The 18,363-nt window shown below is 45.4% G+C and overlaps 1 protein-coding gene across 1 annotated transcript in view; it reads right to left on the bottom strand.

The window, feature by feature from the left end:
- The window catches only part of LOC123489195 (caspase recruitment domain-containing protein 11-like), a gene marked incomplete at its 5' end in the record, with an annotated part of 42,432 nt that overhangs the window by 10,245 nt on the left and 13,824 nt on the right, over positions 1-18,363 (bottom strand). Inside the window, 2 exons of the mRNA XM_045219856.1 lie at positions 8,512-8,638; positions 9,231-9,274. Of these exons, the coding sequence (XP_045075791.1) occupies positions 8,512-8,638; positions 9,231-9,274 (171 nt within the window). The remainder of the gene's footprint in view (positions 1-8,511; positions 8,639-9,230; positions 9,275-18,363) is intronic.

Here is an 18,363-nt window from a genome sequence, read left to right as displayed (position 1 = left end):
AAATAATTGTGTTTGACCAGATACAATGATATTTTACAGTTAACAACTACTAGAAAGTGTGTGCCACTCCTATTTGCCATATCTTAAATCTAAGCCTACTAGAAAGTGTCAAAAGGCACTCAGGCCTGGAGGTAAGCAAAAGTTATTCCGTTACCCTATTACCAACCCTTTTGGAAAAAATTGTATTTGACAATTCTTTTTTACAATAAACAAATTGACAACAGACTTCAAATAAAATAAAATCAAATCAAATTTTATTTGCCACATGCGCCGAATACAACAGGTGTAGACATTACCGAGAAATGCTTACTTACAGCCCTTAACCAACAATGCATTTATTTGTTTATAAAAAAAAGTAAAATAAAACAACAACAAAAAAGTGTTGAGAAAAAAAGAGCAGAAGTAAAATAAAATAACAGTAGGGAGGCTATATATACAGGGGGGTACCGGTGCAGAGTCAATGTGCAATAACAGTAGGGAGGCTATATACAGGGGGGTACCGGTACAGAGTCAATGTGTAATAACAGTAGGGAGGCTATATACAGGGGGTACCGGTACATAGTCAATGGGAAATAACAGTAGGGAGGCTATATACAGGGGACCGGTACAGAGTCAATGGGAAATAACAGTAGGGAGGCTATATACAGGGGTACCGGTACAGAGTCAATGGGAAATAACAGTAGGGAGGCTATATACAGGGGTACCGGTACAGAGTCAATGTGAAATAACAGTAGGGAGGCTATATACAGGGGGTACCGGTACAGAGTCAATGTGAAATAACAGTAGGGAGGCTATATACAGGGGGTACGGTACAGAGTCAATGTGAAATAACAGTAGGGAGGCTATATACAGGGGTACCGGTACAGAGTCAATGTGTAATAACAGTAGGGAGGCTATATACAGGGGGTACCGTGCAGAGTCAATGTGCAATAACAGTAGGGAGGCTATATACAGGGGGGTACCGGTGCAGAGTCAATGTGTAATAACAGTAGGGAGGCTATATACAGGGGGGTACCGTGCAGAGTCAATGTGTAATAACAGTAGGGAGGCTATATACAGGGGGGTACCGGTACAGAGTCAATGTGCAATAACAGTAGGGAGGCTATATACAGGGGGGTACCGGTGCAGAGTCAATGTGCGGGGGCACCGGCTAGTTGAGGTAGTTGAGGTAATACAGTGCCCTCCACTATTATTGGCACAACCGTTTAAGATGTGGTCGAGGACTTCCAAAAATTATCCTTTTTTTTTTAAACAACATAGAACCCAAATGCAAAAAAATAGAAAAATCCAACCTTTTATTTAAGTACATTACTTTGGTGGTAAAAAAAAAAAATCACACATTTAGAAAAAAATAAACTTGAAATCATGTGTCCCACAATTATTGGCACCCCTAACAATTCCGCTGAAAATTTTAATTGATTTTTTTTAAAATACATTTTTCTGTAGTTGCTAAAGTTGGTCAGGGTATCTAGGAACTTTTAATTAGTAATTCATGACTTCCTGTTTCCCTGGGGTATAAATATGACGTGACACAGAGGCCTAATTCTCTTACCCATTTGTCAACATGGCAAAGACAAGAGAACACACCATTCAAGTAAGGCAGATTTGTGTCGACCTTCATAAGTCAGGCAATGGCTACAAGAAAATAGCCACTCGCCTTAACTTGCCCGTATCTACAGTCAGAGGAATCAATAAGAAGTTTAAAACAACTGGAACAGTGACAAACAAGGCTGGAAGACGTCCCAAGTTTATCTTGCCACAACGCACAGTGAGGAGGATGGTAAGAGAAGTAAAAAAAAGTCCTAAGCTCACTGTCACAGAATTGCATCAAAGAGTGGCATCTTGGGGTCACAAAGTCTCCAAAACAACCATCAGACGCTCTCTACATGCCAACAAGCTGTTTGGGAGGCATGCAAGGAAAAAGCCTTTTCTCACTAACACTCACAAACGTAAACATCTGGAGTTTGCTAAGCGGCACTGGGACTTCAACTGGGATCGTGTGCTTTGGTCAGATGAGACTAAGATTGAGCTTTTTGGCTACAAACACTCTAAGTGAGTCTGGCGTAAAACAAAAGATGAGTATGCCGAAAAGCACCTCATGCCCACCGTGAAGTATGGTGGAGGATCTGTGATGCTGTGGGCCTGTTTCTCTTCCAAAGGCCCTGGGAACCTTGTTAGGGTGCATGGCATTATGAACGCTTTGAACTACCAGGACATTTTAAATAAAAACCTGATGGCCTCTACCAGAAAGCTGAAGATGGGTCGTCATTGGGTCTTTCAGCAGGATAATGATCCAAAACAAAATGGTTCAGCAGTCACAAACTCAAGGTCCTCCCATGGCCATCTCAGTCCCCAGACCTCAACCCAATCGAAAACCTGTGGGGCGAGCTAAAGAGGAGAGTGCATAAGAGAGGACCCAGGACACTGGATGATCTAGAACGATTGTGCAAAGAAGAATGGTCAAAGATCCCTCTCTCTGTGTTCTCCAATCTTGTGAAATGTTATAGGAGGAGATTAAGTGCTGTCTTGTTGGCAAAAGGGGGTTCTACAAAGTATTAACATCAGGGGTGCCAATAATTGTGGGACACATGATTTCAAGTATTTTTTTTTCTAAATGTGTGATTTTATTTTTTTACACCAAAGTAATGTACTTAAATAAAAGGTTGGATTTTTCTATTTTTTTGCATTTGGGTTCTATGTTGTTTAAAAAAAAAAAAGGATAATTTTTGGAAGTCCTCGACAACATCTTAAACAGGGGTGCCAATAATTGTGGAGGGCATTGTATGTACATGTGGGTAGAGTTAAAGTGACTATGCATAAATAATTAACAGAGTAGCAGCAGCGTAAAAAGATGGGGTGGGGGGGCAATGCAAATAGTCCGGGTAGCCATGATTAGCTGTTCAGGAGTCTTATGGCTTGGGGGTAGAAGCTGTTGAGAAGCCTTTTGGACCTAGACTTGGCGCTCCGGTACCGCTTGCCGTGCAGTAGCAGAGAGAACAGTCTATGACTAGGGTGGCTGGAGTCTTTGACAATTTTGAGGCCTTCCTCTGACACCGCCTGGTATAGAGGTCCTGGATGGCAGGAAGCTTGGCCCCAGTGATGTACTGGGCCGTACGCACTACTCTCTGTAGTGCCTTGCGGTCGGAGGCCGAGCAGTTGCCATACCAGGCGGTGATGCAACCAGTCAGGATGCTCTCGATGGTGCAGCTGTATAACTTTTTGAGGATCTGAGGACCCATGCCAAATCTTTTCAGTCTCCTGAGGGGAATAGGCTTTGTCGTGCCCTCTTCACGACTGTCTTGGTGTGTTTGGACCATGATAGTTCGTTGGTGATGTGGACACCAAGGAACTTGAAGCTCTCAACCTGTTCCACTACAGCCCGTCGATGAGAATGGGGCGTGCTCAGTCCTCTTTTTTTTCCTGTAGTCCACAATCATCTCCTTTGTCTTTGTCAGGTTGAGGGAGAGGTTGTTATCCTGGCACCACATGGCCAGGTCTCTGACCTCCTCCCTATAGGCTTTCTCATCATTGTCGGTGATCAGGCCTACCACTGTTGTGTCGTCGGCAAACTTAATGATGGTGTTGGAGTCGTGCCTGGCCATGCAATCATGGGTGAACAGGGAGTACAGAAGGGGACTGAGCACGCACCCCTGAGGGGCCCCGTGTTGAGAACCAGCGTGGCAGATGTGTTGTTACCTACGCTTACCACCTGGGGGCGGCCCGTCAGGAAGTCCAGGATCCAGTTGCAGAGGGAGGTGTTTAGTCCCAGGGTCCTTAGCTTAGTGATGAGCTTTGAGGGCACTATGGTGATGAACGCTGAGCTGTAGTCAATGAATAGCATTCTCACGTAAGTGTTCCTCTTGTCCAGGTGGGAAAGGGCAGTGTGGAGTGCAATAGAGATTGCATCTTCTGTGGATCTGTTGGGGCGGTATGCAAATTGGAGTGGGTCTAGGGTTTCTGGGATAATGGTGTTGATGTGAGCCATGACCAGCCTTTCAAAGCACTTCATGGCTACAGACGTCAGTGCTACGGGTCGGTAGTCATTTAGGCAGGTTATCTTAGTGTCCTTGGGCACGGGGACTATGGTGGTCTGCTTGAAAGCGTTGGTATTATAGACTCAGTCAGGGACATGTTGAAAATGTCGGTGAAGACACTTGCCAGTTGGTCAGCAAATGCTCAGAGTACATGTCCTGGTAATCCGTCTGGACCTGCGCCCTTGTGAATGTTGACCTGCTTAAAAGTCTTACTCACATCGGGTACGGAGAGCGTGATCACATAGTCATCCGGAACAGCTGGTGCTCTCATGCATGCTTCAGTGTTGCTTGCCTCTAAGCGAGCATAGAAGTGGTTTCTGCTCGTCTGGTAGGCTTGTGTCACTGGGCAGCTCGCGGCTGTGCTTCCCTTTGTAGTCTGTAATAGTTTTCAAGCCCTGCCACATCCGACGAGTGTCAGAGCCGCTGTAATACGATTCAATCTTAGTCCTGTATTGACTCTTTGCCTGTTTGATGGTTCGTTGGAGGGCATAGCGGGATTTCTTATAAGTGTCCGGGTTAGAGTCCCGCTCCATGAAAGCGGCAGCTCTACCCTTTAGCTCAGTGCGGATGTTGCCTGTAATCCATGGCTTCTGGTTGGGGTATGTACGTACGGTCACTGTGAGGACGACGTCATCGATGCACTTATTGATGAAGCCAGTGACTGATGTGGTGTACTCCTCAATGCTATCTGAAGAATCCCAGAACATTTTCCAGTCTGTGCTAGCAAAACAGTCCTGTAGCTTAGCATCTGCGTCATCTGACCACTTTTTTATTAACCACTGGTGCTTCCTGCTTTAGTTTTTGCTTGTAAGCAGGAATCAGGAGGATAGAGTTATGGTCAGATTTGCCAAATGGAGGGCGAGGGAGAGCTTTGTATGCGTCTCTGTGTGTGGAGTAAAGGTGGTCTAGAGTTTTTTTTCCTCTGGTTGCACATTTAACATGCTGGTAGAAATTAGGTAGAACGGATTTAAGTTTCCCTGCATTAACGTCCCCGGCCACTAGGAGCGCTGCCTCTGGATGAGCGTTTTCCTGTTTAGTTATGGCCTTATACAGCTCATGGAGTGCAATCTTAATGGCAGCATTGGTTTGTGGTGGTAGATAGACAGCTATGAAAAATATAGATAAAAACTCTCTTGGTAAATAGTGTGGTCTACAGCTTATCATAAGATACTCTACCTCAGGCGAGCAAAACTTCGAGACTTCCTTAGTATTTGATTTTGTGCACCAGCTGTTGTTTACAAATATACACAGACCGCCACCCCTTGTCTTACCGGAGTCAGCCGTTCTATCCTGCCGATGTAGCGTATAGCCCGCTAGCTGTATGTTGTCCATGTCGTTGTTCAGCCATGACTCGGTGAAACATAAGATATTACAGTTTTTAATGTCCCGTTGGTAGGATAACTGTGCTCTTAGGTCATCTAATTTATTTTCCAAAGATTGAAGATTGGCTAATAGGATTGATGGAAGAGGCAGTTTACTCGCTTGCCGTCGGATCCTTACGAGGCACCCCGACCTACGTCCACGATATCACTGTCTCTTTCTCCTGCGAATGACGGGGATTTGGGCCTTGTCGGGTGTCTGTAGGATATCCTTCGCGTCCGACTTGTTGAAGAAAAAATCTTCGTCCAATACGAGGTGAGTAATCGCTGTCCTGATATCCAGAAGCTCTTTTTGGTTATAAGAGATGATGGCAGAAACATTATGTACAGAATAAATTACAAATAATGCGAAAAAACACACATAATAGTACAATTGGTTAGAGGGCTGTAAAACGGCAGCCATCTTCTCCGGCGACATCTTCTTCGCACGCTTATAGGGACGGACATTCAACAAGCACGACACTTACACAAATGACTGATGATTGGCTGAGAGAAATTGACGATAAAAATATTGTATGGTCTGTTTTGTTAGACTTCAGTGCGGCTTTTGACAATATCGATCATAGTCTGCTGCTGGAAAAACGTATGTGTTACGGCTTTACACCCCCTGATATATTGTCGATAAAGAGTTACCTGTCTAACAGAACACAGAGGTTGTTCTTTAATGGAAGCCTCTCCCACATAATCCAGGTAGAATCAGGAATTCCCCAGGGCAGCTGTCTAGGCCCCTTACTTTTTTCAATCTTTACCAATGACATGCCACTGGCTTTGAGTAAAGCCAGTGTGTCTATGTATGTGGGTGACTCAACACTATACACATCAGCTACTACAGCGACTGAAATGACAGCAACACTTAACAAAGAGCTGCAGTTAGTTTCAGAATGGGTGGCAAGGAATAAGTTAGTCCTAAATATTTAAAAACTAAAAGCATTGTATTTGGAACAAATCATTCACTAAACCCTAAACCTCAACTAAATCTTGTAATGAATCATGTGGAAATTGAGGTGACTAAACTGCCTGGAGTAACCCTGGATTGTCAACTGTCATGGTCAAAACATGTTGATCCAACAGTAGCTAGGATGGGGAGAAGTCTGTCTATAATAAAGCGCTACTCTGCCTTAACAACACTATCAACAAGGCAGGTCCTACAGGCCCTAGTTTTGTCGCACCTAGACTACTGTTCAGTAGTGTGGTCAGGTGCCACAAAGACGGACCTCGGAAAATTACAATTGGCTCAGAACAGGGCAGCACGGCTGGCCCTTAATTGTACACAGAGAGCTAACATTAATAATATGCATGTAAATCTCTCATTTCTCAAAGTGGAGGAGAGATTGACTTCATCACTACTTGTTTTGTAAGAAGTGTTTTCAAGCTGAATGCACCGAGGTGTCTGTTTAAACAACAAGCACACAGCTCGGACACCCATGCATACCCCACAAGACATGCCACCAGAGGTCTCTTCACAGTCCCCAAGTCCAGAACAGATTGTGGGAGGCGCACAGTACTACATAGAGCCATGACTACATGGAAGGCTATGCCACATCAGGTAACTGATGCAAGCAGTAGAATCAGATTTTTAAAAATAAATCTATCTGAAGAGATACACACACACACAGGTAGAGACACACACACACACACACTAGCACAAGCACTCTACACACACATACATTGTAATATTGTTGTATGATGGTTTTATACATTCTGTATTGTAGATATGTAGTGGTGTAATAATCAGGGATCTAGACAGCCACAAACCCGGGACAATCCGCGGTCCTAGACAAAATGGCTAACCGTGTCGCGGCCTGCGTTCAAGGAAACCCAGCTAGCTTGATAGGCAGCTAGCTAGCAACTAGGCTAGCTGCTACGTCAAACAGCTCCTCAGACCCGGCCTTGGTCAGCAGGATCACTGGACAGATAGTAGTGGTCCCAGTAACTGATACCAACAGCTCCTCAGACCCGGCCTTGGTCAGCAGGATCACTGGACAGATAGTAGTGGTCCCAGTAACTGATACCAACAGCTCCTCAGACCCGGCCTTGGTCAGCAGGATCACTGGACAGATAGTAGTGGTCCCAGTAACTGATACCAACAGCTCCTCAGACCCGGCCTTGGTCAGCAGGATCCCTGGACAGATAGTAGTGGTCCCAGTAACTGATACCAACAGCTCCTCAGACCCGGCCTTGGTCAGCAGGATCACTGGACAGATAGTAGTGGTCCCAGTAACTGATACCAACAGCTCCTCAGACCCGGCCTTGGTCAGCAGGATCACTGGACAGATAGTAGTGGTCCCAGTAACTGATACCAACAGCTCCTCAGACCCGGCCTTGGTCAGCAGGATCACTGGACAGATAGTAGTGGTCCCAGTAACTGATACCAACAGCTCCTCAGACCCAGCCTTGGTCAGCAGGATCACTGGACAGATAGTAGTGGTCCCAGTAACTGATACCAACAGCTCCTCAGACCCAGCCTTGGTCAGCAGGATCACTGGACAGATAGTAGTGGTCCCAGTAACTGATACCAACAGCTCCTCAGACCCTTGGTCATCAGGATCCCTGGACAGATAGTAGTGGTCCCAGTAACTGATACCAACAGCTCCTCAGACCCGGCCTTGGTCAGCAGGATCCCTGGACAGATAGTAGTGGTCCCAGTAACTGATACCAACAGCTCCTCAGACCCAGCCTTGGTCAGCAGGATCACTGGACAGATAGTAGTGGTCCCAGTAACTGATACCAACAGCTCCTCAGACCCGGCCTTGGTCAGCAGGATCACTGGACAGATAGTAGTGGTCCCAGTAACTGATACAAACAGCTCCTCAGACCCGGCCTTGGTCAGCAGGATCCCTGGACAGATAGTAGTGGTCCCAGTAACTGATACCAACCGCGTCACGGGATCCACACTCAAAAGTTAGCTAGCTAGTAACCTTTTCAATAGACTTTCAAAACAACGCTCTCCCTCGTTCCGCGTTCAACAGGAAGTGACGAGTGCCGCCTCTGGACGTAAAAACAGAAGACGAGGGGGGGAAAATACACTAGGGGGAGGGGTGTGTGTGTGTGTGTGTGTGTGTGTGTGTGTGTGTGTGTGTGTGTGTGTGTGTGTGTACCTCTCCAGAGACAGTTTCCTGAAAATGTTGTTGACGGTCTCCAGGTCATAGGAGTCTAAACATTCTGACTGATGGGAGGAGGAGGAGGAGTGGAGCGAGGGAGGACCACACGTCTCTATTTCCTCATCTGGACGGAGAGAGGGGGAGGGGAGAAGGGAGAGATGATTAGAGGGGTATAGGGTATACAGCATGGGGTTGTAGGGTATAGATCATAGGGTCTACAGTATGGGGTTGTAGGGTATAGATCATAGGGTATACAGTATGGGGTTGTAGGGTATAGATCATAGGGTCTACAGTATGGGGTTGTAGGGTATAGATCATAGGGTATAGATCATAGGGTCTACAGTATGGGGTTGTAGGGTATAGATCATAGGGTCTACAGTATGGGGTTGGAGGGTATAGATCATAGGGTCTACAGTATGGGGTTGGAGGGTATAGATCATAGGGTATAGATCATAGGGTATACAGTATGGGGTTGTAGGTTATAGATCATAGGGTCTACAGTATGGGGTTGTAGGGTATAGATCATAGGGTATAGATCATAGGGTCTACAGTATGGGGTTGTAGGGTATAGATCATAGGGTATAGATCATAGGGTATAGATCATAGGGTCTACAGTATGGGGTTGTAGGGTATAGATCATAGGGTCTACAGTATGGGGTTGTAGGGTATAGATCATAGGGTATAGATCATGGGGTCTACAGTCTCAGGTACTTTACCATAATCCATGTTGTCTACACTCTCACATTCAAAGTCACCGAGGCTGAAACAGAGAAAGAAAAATGTAGTCAGAAGTTACAAACCTTTTTCCTATGTAGTGTTTAGAGTGTACACTGTGTTGGGTGTAGGGTAAAGGGTAAAGGGTAAAGGGTGTAGGGTAAAGGGTGTAGGGTAAAGGGTATAGGGTAAAGGGTAAAGGGTGTAGGGTAAAGGGTATAGGGTAAAGGGTAAAGGGTGTAGGGTAAAGGGTGTAGGGTAAAGGGTAAAGGGTAAAGGGTAAAGGGTAAAGGGTAAAGGGTGTAGGGTGTAGGGTGTAGGGTGTAAGGTAAAGGGTAAAGGGTGTAGGGTAAAGGGTAAAGGGTGTAGGGTAAAGGGTACTCCGTACTGCTGTGCTGTTTGTTGCTACTTGGCTACCTGCCAAACTATTCACGTTTTACTTTTAATAAACGTTTAATCAATCTTTGTGTTCAACAAATTTACCAACTTTTTAGTTTTGTCCTCACTCATCTTTTTCGTTAAACTTTTTCACCCCGGACGTTTATCCCGAGACAGAAGAGTCATTTTCCTGTGCGTTTTAGCTGCCAACTTTACGTTATTTTCCTTTTTTTCCCATCGCAACTTTTTTCCCTTATTCAACTTTTTCACTCCGGACGCTTTATCTGGACATGGTTCATCAACATCTTCAACAGCCGAAGCTAAGTAGTAACATTAACATGATGTCTTCTAATTGCAGTCGCTGTACTCATAATATACAGGGAGAACGATCGCCTTACGGCGAAAATAAGCTATGCTACAAGCCCAGCTTCAGACGCAATCGTTAGGCAAGGGTAATCTCAGTGTAGGAAAGGAAGAAACAGCGTCTGTGCCACCAGTAAGTACAGACAGTAACGTTAGTATAAATCCCCCCGCACAGTCCCCGCGGCCGGACAACTTTCTCATGGCTTCTGGAGGGAAATACTGTTGGAATGCTCAACCGGTGTCGCTCATTCAGCCGACAGAAACCTTCAACCTTTTCCCCATTATGTAGCGAGTCGGAGTCTGAGTCTGAGTCTTCTCTAGTCTCTACTCCTCCCGTTACGGGGGTCTGAGACGCCCGAAGGCTCCCACCATTAGCTCTGACAAATTGAAAACCCTAGTCATTGGCGACTCCATTACCCGCAGTATTAGACTTAAAACGAATCACCCAGCGATCATACACTGTTTACCAGGGGGCAGGGCTACCGGCGTTAAGGCTAATCTAAAGATGGTGCTGGCTAAAGCTAAAACTGGCGAGTGTAGAGAGTATAGAGATATTGTTATCCACGTCGGCACCAACGATGTTAGGATGAAACAGTCAGAGGTCACCAAGTGCAACATAGCTTCAGCTTGTAAATCAGCTAGAAAGATGTGTCGGCATCGGTAATTGTCTCTGGCCCCCCTCCCAGTTAGGGGAAGTGACGAGCTCTACAGCAGAGTCTCAGCACTTAATCGCTGGTTGAAAACTGTTTTCTGCCCCTCCCAAAAGATAACATTTGTGGATAATTGGCCCTCTTTCTGGGACTCACCCACAAACAGGACCAAGCCTGACCTGCTGAGGAGTGACGGACTCCATCCTAGCTGGAGGGTGCTCTCCTCTTATCTACCAACATAGATAGGGCTCTAACTCCTCTAGCCCCACAGTGAAATAGGGTGCAGGCCAGGCAGCAGGCTGTTAGCCAACCTGCCAGCTTAGTGGAGTCTGCCAATAGCACAGTCAGTGTAGTCAGCTCAGCCATACCCATTGAGACTGTGTCTGTGCCTCGACCTAGGTTGGGCAAAACTAAACATGGCGGTGTTCACCCTAGCAATCTTATTAGGATAAAGACCTCCTCCATTCCTGCCATTATTGAAAGAGATCGTGATACCTCACATCTCAAAAATAGGGTTACTTAATGTTAGATCCCTCACTTCAAAGGCAGTCATAGTCAATGAACTAATCACTGATCATAATCTCGATGTGATTGGCCTGACTGAAACATGGCTTAAGCCTGATGAATTTGCTGTGTTAAATGAGGCCTCACCTCCTGGTTACACTAGTGACCATATTCCCGTGCATCCCGCAGCGGAGGTGTTGCTAACATTTACGATAGCAAATTTCAATTTACAAAAAAAAAATGGCGTTTTCATCTTTTGAGCTTCTAGTCATGAAATCTATGCAGCCTACTCAATCACTTTTTTAGCTACTGTTTACAGGCCTCCTGGGCCATATACAGCGTTCCTCTCTGAGTTTCCTGAATTCCTATCAGACCTTGTAGTCATAGCAGATCATATTCTAATTTTTGGTGATTTTAATATTCACATGGAGAAGTCCACAGACCCACTCCAAAAGTCTTTCGGAGCCATTATCGACTCAGTGGGTTTTGTCCAACATGTCTCTGGACCTACTCACTGCCACAGTCATACTCTGGACCTAGTTTTGTCCCATGGAATAAATGTTGTAGATCTTAATGTTTTTCCACAAAATCCTGGACTATCGGACCACCATTTTATTACATTTGCAATCGCAACAAATAATCTGCTCAGACCCCAACCAAGGAGCATCAAAAGTCGTGCTATAAATTCTCAAACAACACAAAAATTCATTGATGCCCTTCCAGACTCCTTCTGCCTACCCCAAGGACGTCAGAGGACAAAAATCAGTTAACCACTTAACTGAGGAACTCAATTTAACCTTGCGCAATACCCTAGATGCAGTTGCACCCCTAAAAACGAAAAACATTTGTCATAAGAAACTAGCTCCCTGGTATACAGAAAATCCCGAGCTTTGAAGCAAGCTTCCAGGAAATTGGAACGGAAATGGCGCCACACACAAACTGGAAGTCTTCCGACTAGCTTGGAAAGACAGTACCGTGCAGTACCGAAGAGCCCTCACTGCTGCTCGATCATCCTACTTTTCCAACTTAATTGAGGAAAATAAGAACAATCCAAAAATTTCTTTTTGATACTGTTGCAAAGCTAACTAAAAGCAGCATTCCCCAAGAGAGGATGGCTTTCACTTCAAGCAGTGATAAATTCATGAACTTCTTTGAGGAAAAGATCACTGACCATTAGAAAGCAAATTACGGACTCCTCTTTGAATCTGCGTATTCCTCCAGGGCTTAGCTGTCCTGGATCTGCCAGCTCTGCGAGGGCCTGGGATCGGGAGAGACACTTAAGTGTTTTAGTACTATATCTCTTGACACAATGATCAATAATCATGGCCTCTAAACCTTCAAGCTGCATACTGGATCCTATTCCTACTAAACTGCTGAAGGAGCTGCTTCCTGTGCTTGGCCCTCCTATGTTGAACATAATAAACAGCTCTCTATCCACCGGATGTGTACCAAACTCACTAAAAGTGGCAGTGATAAAGCCTCTCTTGAAAAGCCAAACCTTGACCCGGAAAATATAAAAACTATCGGCCTATATCGAATCTTCCATTCCTCTCAAAAATTTTAGAAAAAGCTGTTGCGCAGCAACTCACTTGCCTTTCTGAAGACAAACAATGTATACGAAATGCTTCAGTCTGGTTTTAGACCCCCATCATAGCACTGAGACTGCACTTGTGAAGGTGGTAAATGACCTTTTAATGGCGTCAGACCGAGGCTCTGCATCTGTCCTCGTGCTACTAGACCTTAGTGCTGCCTTTGACACCATCGATCACCACATTCTTTTGGAGAGACTGAAACCAGTTGGTCTACACGGACAGTTCTGGCCTGGTTTAGATCCTACCTGTCGGAAAGATATCAGTTTGTCTCTGTGAATGGTCTGTCCTCCGAACAAATCAACTGTACATTTCGGTGTTCCTCAAGGTTCCGTTTTAGGACCACTATTGTTTTCACTATATATTTTACCTCTTGGGGATGTTATTCGAAAACATAATGTTAACTTTCACTGCTATGCGGATGACACACAGCTGTACATTTCAATGAAACATGGTGAAGCCCCAAAAATTGCCCCTCGCTAGAAGCCTGTGTTTCAGACATAAGGAAGTGGATGGCTGAAAACGTTTTACTTTTAAACTTCGGACAAAACAGAGATGCTTGTTCTAGGTCCCAAGAAACAAAGAGATCTTCTGTTAAATCCTGACAATTCATCTCGATGGTTGTAAAAGTCGTCTCAAATAAAACTGTGAAGGACCTCGGTGTTACTCTTGACCCTGATCTCTCTTTTGACGAACATATCAAGACTGTTTCAAGGACAGCTTTTTTTTTTTTTTTTAACATTGCAAAAATCAGAAATTTTCTGTCCAAAAATGATGCAGAAAAATTAATCCATGCATTTGTTACTTCTAGGTTAGACTACTGCAATGCTCTATTTTCCGGCTACCCGGATAAAGCACTAAATAAACTTCAGTTAGTGCTAAATACGGCTGCTAGAATCCTGACTAGAACCAAGAAATTTGATCATATTACTCCAGTGCTAGCTTCCCTACACTGGCTTCCTGTTAAGGCAAGGGCTGATTTCAAGGTTTTACTGTTAACCTATAAAGCGTTACATGGGCTTGCTCCTACCTATCTTTCCGAGTTGGTCCTGCCGTACATACCAATACGTACGCTACGGTCACAAGACGCAGGCCTCCCCTAATTGTCCCTAGAATTTCTAAGCAAACAGCGGGAGCAGGGCTTTCTCTCCTATAGATCTCCATTTTTATGGAACAGTCTGGCCTACCATGTGAGAGACGCAGACTCGGTCTCAACCTTTAAGTCTTTACTGAAGACTTATCTCTTCAGTAGGTCATATGATTGAGTGTAGTCTGGCCCAGGAGTGTGAAGGTGAACGGAAAGGCTGGAGCAACGAACAGCCCTTGCTGTCTCTGCCGGGCGGTTCCCCTCTCCACTGGGGTTCTCTGCCTCTAACCCTGTTGCAGGGCTGAGTCACTGGCTTGCTGGTGCTCTTTCATGCCGTCCCTGGGAGGGTGCGTCACTTGAGTGGGTTGAGTTACTGACGTGATCTTCCTGTCTGGGTTGGCGCCCCCCCTTGGTTTGTGCTGTGGTGGAGACCTCTGTGGGTTCTATACTCGGCCTTGTCTCAGGATTGTAAGTTGGTGGTTGGGGATATCCCTCTAGTGGTGCGGGGCTGTGCTTTGGCGGAGTGGGTGGGGTTATATCCTTCCTGTTTGGCCCTGTCCGGTTTCTTCGGATGGGGCCACAGTGTCTCCGGACCGCTCCTGTCTCAGCCTCCAGTATTTATGCTGCAGTAGTTTATGTGTCGGGGGCTGGGGTTAGTTGGTTATACCTGAGTACTTCTCCTGTCTTATCCAGTGTCCTGTGTGAATTTAAGTATGCTCTCTCTAATTCTCTCGTTCTCTCTTTCTCTCCTGAGAACCTGAGCCCTAGGACCATACGTCAGGACTACCGGCCGTGGTGACTCCTTGCTGTCCCCAGTCCGCCTGGCCTTGCTGCTATTCCAGTTTCAACTGTTCTGCCTGCGGTTATGGAACCCCTACCTGTCCCAGACCTGCTGTTTTCAACTCTTAATGATCGGCTATGAAAAGCCAACTGAGATTTATTCCTGATTATTATTTGACCATGCTTGTCACTTATGAACATTTTTGAACATCTTGGCATGGTTCTGTTATAATCTCCACCCGGCACAGCCAGAAGAGGACTGGCCACCCCTCATAGCCTGGTTCCTCTCTAGGTTTCTTCCTAGGCTTTCGCCTTTCTAGGGAGTTTTTCCTAGCCACCGTGCTTCTACACCTGCATTACTAGCTGTTTGGGGTTTTAGGCTGGGTTTCTGTACAGCACTTCGAGATATTAGCTGATGTAAGAAGGGCTATATAAAATAAAATTGATTGATAAAGGGTGTAGGGTAAAGGGTAAAGGGTAAAGGGTGTAGGGTAAAGGGTAAAGGGTGTAGGGTGTAGGGTGTAGGGTAAAGGGTAAAGGGTAAAGGGTGTAGGGTAAAAGGTAAAGGGTGTAGGGTAAAGGGTAAAGGGTAAAGGTGTAGGGGTAAAGGTAAAGGGTAAAGGGTAAAAGGTAAAGGTGTAGGGTAAAGGGTAAAGGGTAAAAGGGTGTAGGGTAAAGGTAAAGTATAGGGTGTAGGGTAAAGGGTAAAGGGTAAAGGGGTAAAGGGTATAGGTGTAGGGTAAAGGAGTAAAGAGGTGTAGGGGTAAAAGAAATAAGGGTGGGGTGGGTATAGGTTAAAGCGGTGTAGGAGTAAAGGAAAAGGGTAAAGGGTGTAGGGTGAAGGGTAAAGGGTGTAGGGTAGGGTATAGGGTAAAAGAGTAAAGGAGTGTAGGAGTAAAAGGGTAAAGGGTAAAGGAGTAAAGGGTAAAGGGTATAGGAGTAAGGGTGTAGGGTAAAGGGTAAAGGAGTAAAGGGTGTGTAGGGTAAAGGGATTAAAGGGTGTAGGGTAAAGGGTATAGGGTAAAGGTGCAGGTGTAGGGTAAGGAGTAAAAGGGTAAAGGGTGTAGGGTAAAGGGTAAAGGGTGTAGGAGTAAAAGGGTAAAGGGTAAAGGGTAAAGGGGTAAAGGGTAAAGGGTAAAGGTGTAGGGTGTAGGTGTAAGGTAAGGGTAAAGGGTGTAGGTTAAAGGGTAAAGGGTGTAGGGTAAAGGGTAAGAGGGTAAAGGGTGGGTGGGTAGGGTAAAGGGTGTAGGGTAAAGGTAAAGGGTAAGGGGTGTAGGAGTAAAGGTAAAGGATGTAGGGTGTAGGGTAAGGGTAAAGGTAAAGGTGTAGGGTAAAAAGGTAAAGGGTGTAGGGTAAAGGGTAAAAGGTAAAGGTGTAGGGTAAAGGAGTAAAGATTATAGGGTGTAGGGTAAAGGAGTAAAGGGTGTAGGGTAAAAGGTAAAGGGTGTAGAGGTAAAGGGTAAAGGGTAAAGGGTGTAGGGTAAAGGAGTAAAGGGTATAGGGTGTAGGGTAAAAGGGTAAAGGTAAAAGGTAAAGGTAAAGGAGTGGGTGTAGGTAAAGGTAAAGGAGTAAAGGTAAGGTTAAATGGTAAAGAAGTGTAGGGTGCAGAGGTAAAGGGTGTAGGGTGTGGGTAAGGGTAAGGGTAAAGGGTGTGGGTGTAGGGTAAAGGGGAGTAGGTATAGGGTGTAGGAGTCGGGTAAGGGTAAAGGTAAAAAGTAAAAGGGTAAAGGGTAGCGGTAAAGGTAAAGGGTTAAAGTGTAGGGTAAGGGTAAAGGTAAAGGGTATAGGGTGTAGGGTAAAGGGTAAAGGGTAAAGGGTAAAAGGTGTAGGGTAAAGGGTAAAGGGTAAAGGGTGTAGGGTGTAGGGTAAAGGGTGTAGGGTAAAGGGTAAAAGGTGTAGGGTAAAGGGTAAAGGTTGAAGGGTAAAGGGTAAAGGGTAAAGGGTGTAGGGTAAAGGGTAAAGGGTATAGGGTGTAGGGTAAAGGGTAAAGGGTAAAGGGTAAAGGGTAAAGGGTAAAGGGTGTAGGGTAAAGGGTAAAGGGTAAAGGGTGTAGGGTGTAGGGTAAAGGGTGTAGGGTAAAGGGTAAAGGGTAAAGGGTGTAGGGTAAAGGGTAAAGGGTATAGGGTGTAGGGTAAAGGGTAAAGGGTAAAGGGTAAAGGGTAAAGGGTGTAGGGTAAAGGGTAAAGGGTAAAGGGTAAAGGGTAAAGGGTGTAGGGTAAAGGGTGTAGGGTGTAGGGTAAAGGGTAAAGGGTAAAGGGTAAAGGGTGAAGGGTAAAGGGTGTAGGGTAAAGGGTGTAGGATGTAGGGTAAAGGGTGTAGGGTGTAGGGTAAAGGGTAAAGGGTAAAGGGTAAAGGGTAAAAGGTAAAGGGTGTAGGGTGTAGGGTAAAGGGTAAAGGGTAAAGGGTGTAGGGTAAAGGGTAAAGGGTGTAGGCTGTAGGGTAAAGGGTAAAGGGTAAGGGGGTAAAGGTAAAGGGTGTAGGTAGTGGAGTAAAGGGTATAGGGTGTGGATTAAGGAGTAAAGGGTAAAGGGTAAAAAGGTATAGGGTGTAGGAGTAAAGGTGTAAAGGTGTAGGTAAAGGGTAAGGGTAAAGGGGTAAAGGGTATAGGAGTGAAAGGTAGAGGAGTAAAGGGGTAAAGAAAAAGGGTAAAAGGTAGGGTAGGGTAAAGGGTGTAGGGTGGGTATAGTAAAGATTAGGTATAGGGTAAAAGGAGTAAAGGTAAAGGGTAAAGAATTAAAAGGATTATAGGAGTAAGGGTGTAGGGTAAAGGGGTAAAGGGTAAAAGGGTAAAGGGTGTAGGGAGTAAAGAGTTAAAGGTGTAGGGTAAAGGGTATAGGGAGTAAAGGTAAAAGGGTGTAGGGTAATGGTTAAAGGGAGTAAAGGGTGTAGGGTAAAGGGTAAAGGGTGTAGGAGTAAGGGTAAAGATAAAAGAGGTAAAGGAGTAAAGGGTAAAGGGTGTAGGGTGTAGGGTGTAAAGTAAAGGGTAAAGGGTGTAGGGTAAAGGGTAAAGGGTGTAGGGTAAAGGGTAAAGGGTAAAGGTAAAGGTAAGGGGTAAGGGTAAAGGGTGTAGGGTAAAGGGTAGAAGGATGTAGGGTGTAGGTTAAAGGGTAAAGGGTAAAGGGTGTAGAAGTGGTAAAGGGTGTAGGGTAAAAGGGTAAAAGGGTAAAGGGTGTAGAGGTGGGGTAGGTATAGGGTGTAGGGTAAAGGGTAAAGGGTGTAGGGTAAAAGGTAAAGGGTGTAGGGTAAAGGGTAAAGGGTAAAGGGTGTAGGGTAAAGGGTAAAGGGTATAGGGTGTAGGGTAAAGGGTAAAGGGTGTAGGGTAAAGGGGAAAGGGTGTAGGCTGTAGGGTGTAGGGTAAAGGGTAAAGGGTAAAGGGTAAAGGGTGTAGGGTAAAGGGTAACGGGTGTAGGGTGTAGGGTGTAGGGTAAAGGGTAAAGGGTAAAGGGTGTAGGGTAAAGGGTAAAGGGTGTAGGGTGTAGGGTAAAGGGTAAAGGGTAAAGGTGTAAAGGGTGTAGGAGTGGTAAAGGGTGTAGGGTAAAGGGTAAAGGTGTAGCCTTAGGGTGTAGGAGTAAAGAGTAAAGGGTAAAGGGTGTAGGAGTAAAGGGTAAAGGGTGTGGGTGTAGGGTAAAGGTAAAGGGTAAAGGGTGTAGGGTAAAGGGTAAAGGGGTGTAGGGGTGTAGGGTAAAGGGTGGAGGGTAACGGGTAAAGGGTGTAGGGTAAAGGGTAAAGGGTAAAGGGTAAAGGGTGTAGGGTGTAGGGTAAAGGGTAAAGGGTAAAGGGTAAA

This window comes from Coregonus clupeaformis, unplaced genomic scaffold (assembly GCF_020615455.1).
Source record: "Coregonus clupeaformis isolate EN_2021a unplaced genomic scaffold, ASM2061545v1 scaf2835, whole genome shotgun sequence".
Classification (NCBI taxonomy): domain Eukaryota; kingdom Metazoa; phylum Chordata; class Actinopteri; order Salmoniformes; family Salmonidae; genus Coregonus; species Coregonus clupeaformis.
This window is presented reverse-complemented; position numbering and strand designations above follow the sequence as displayed.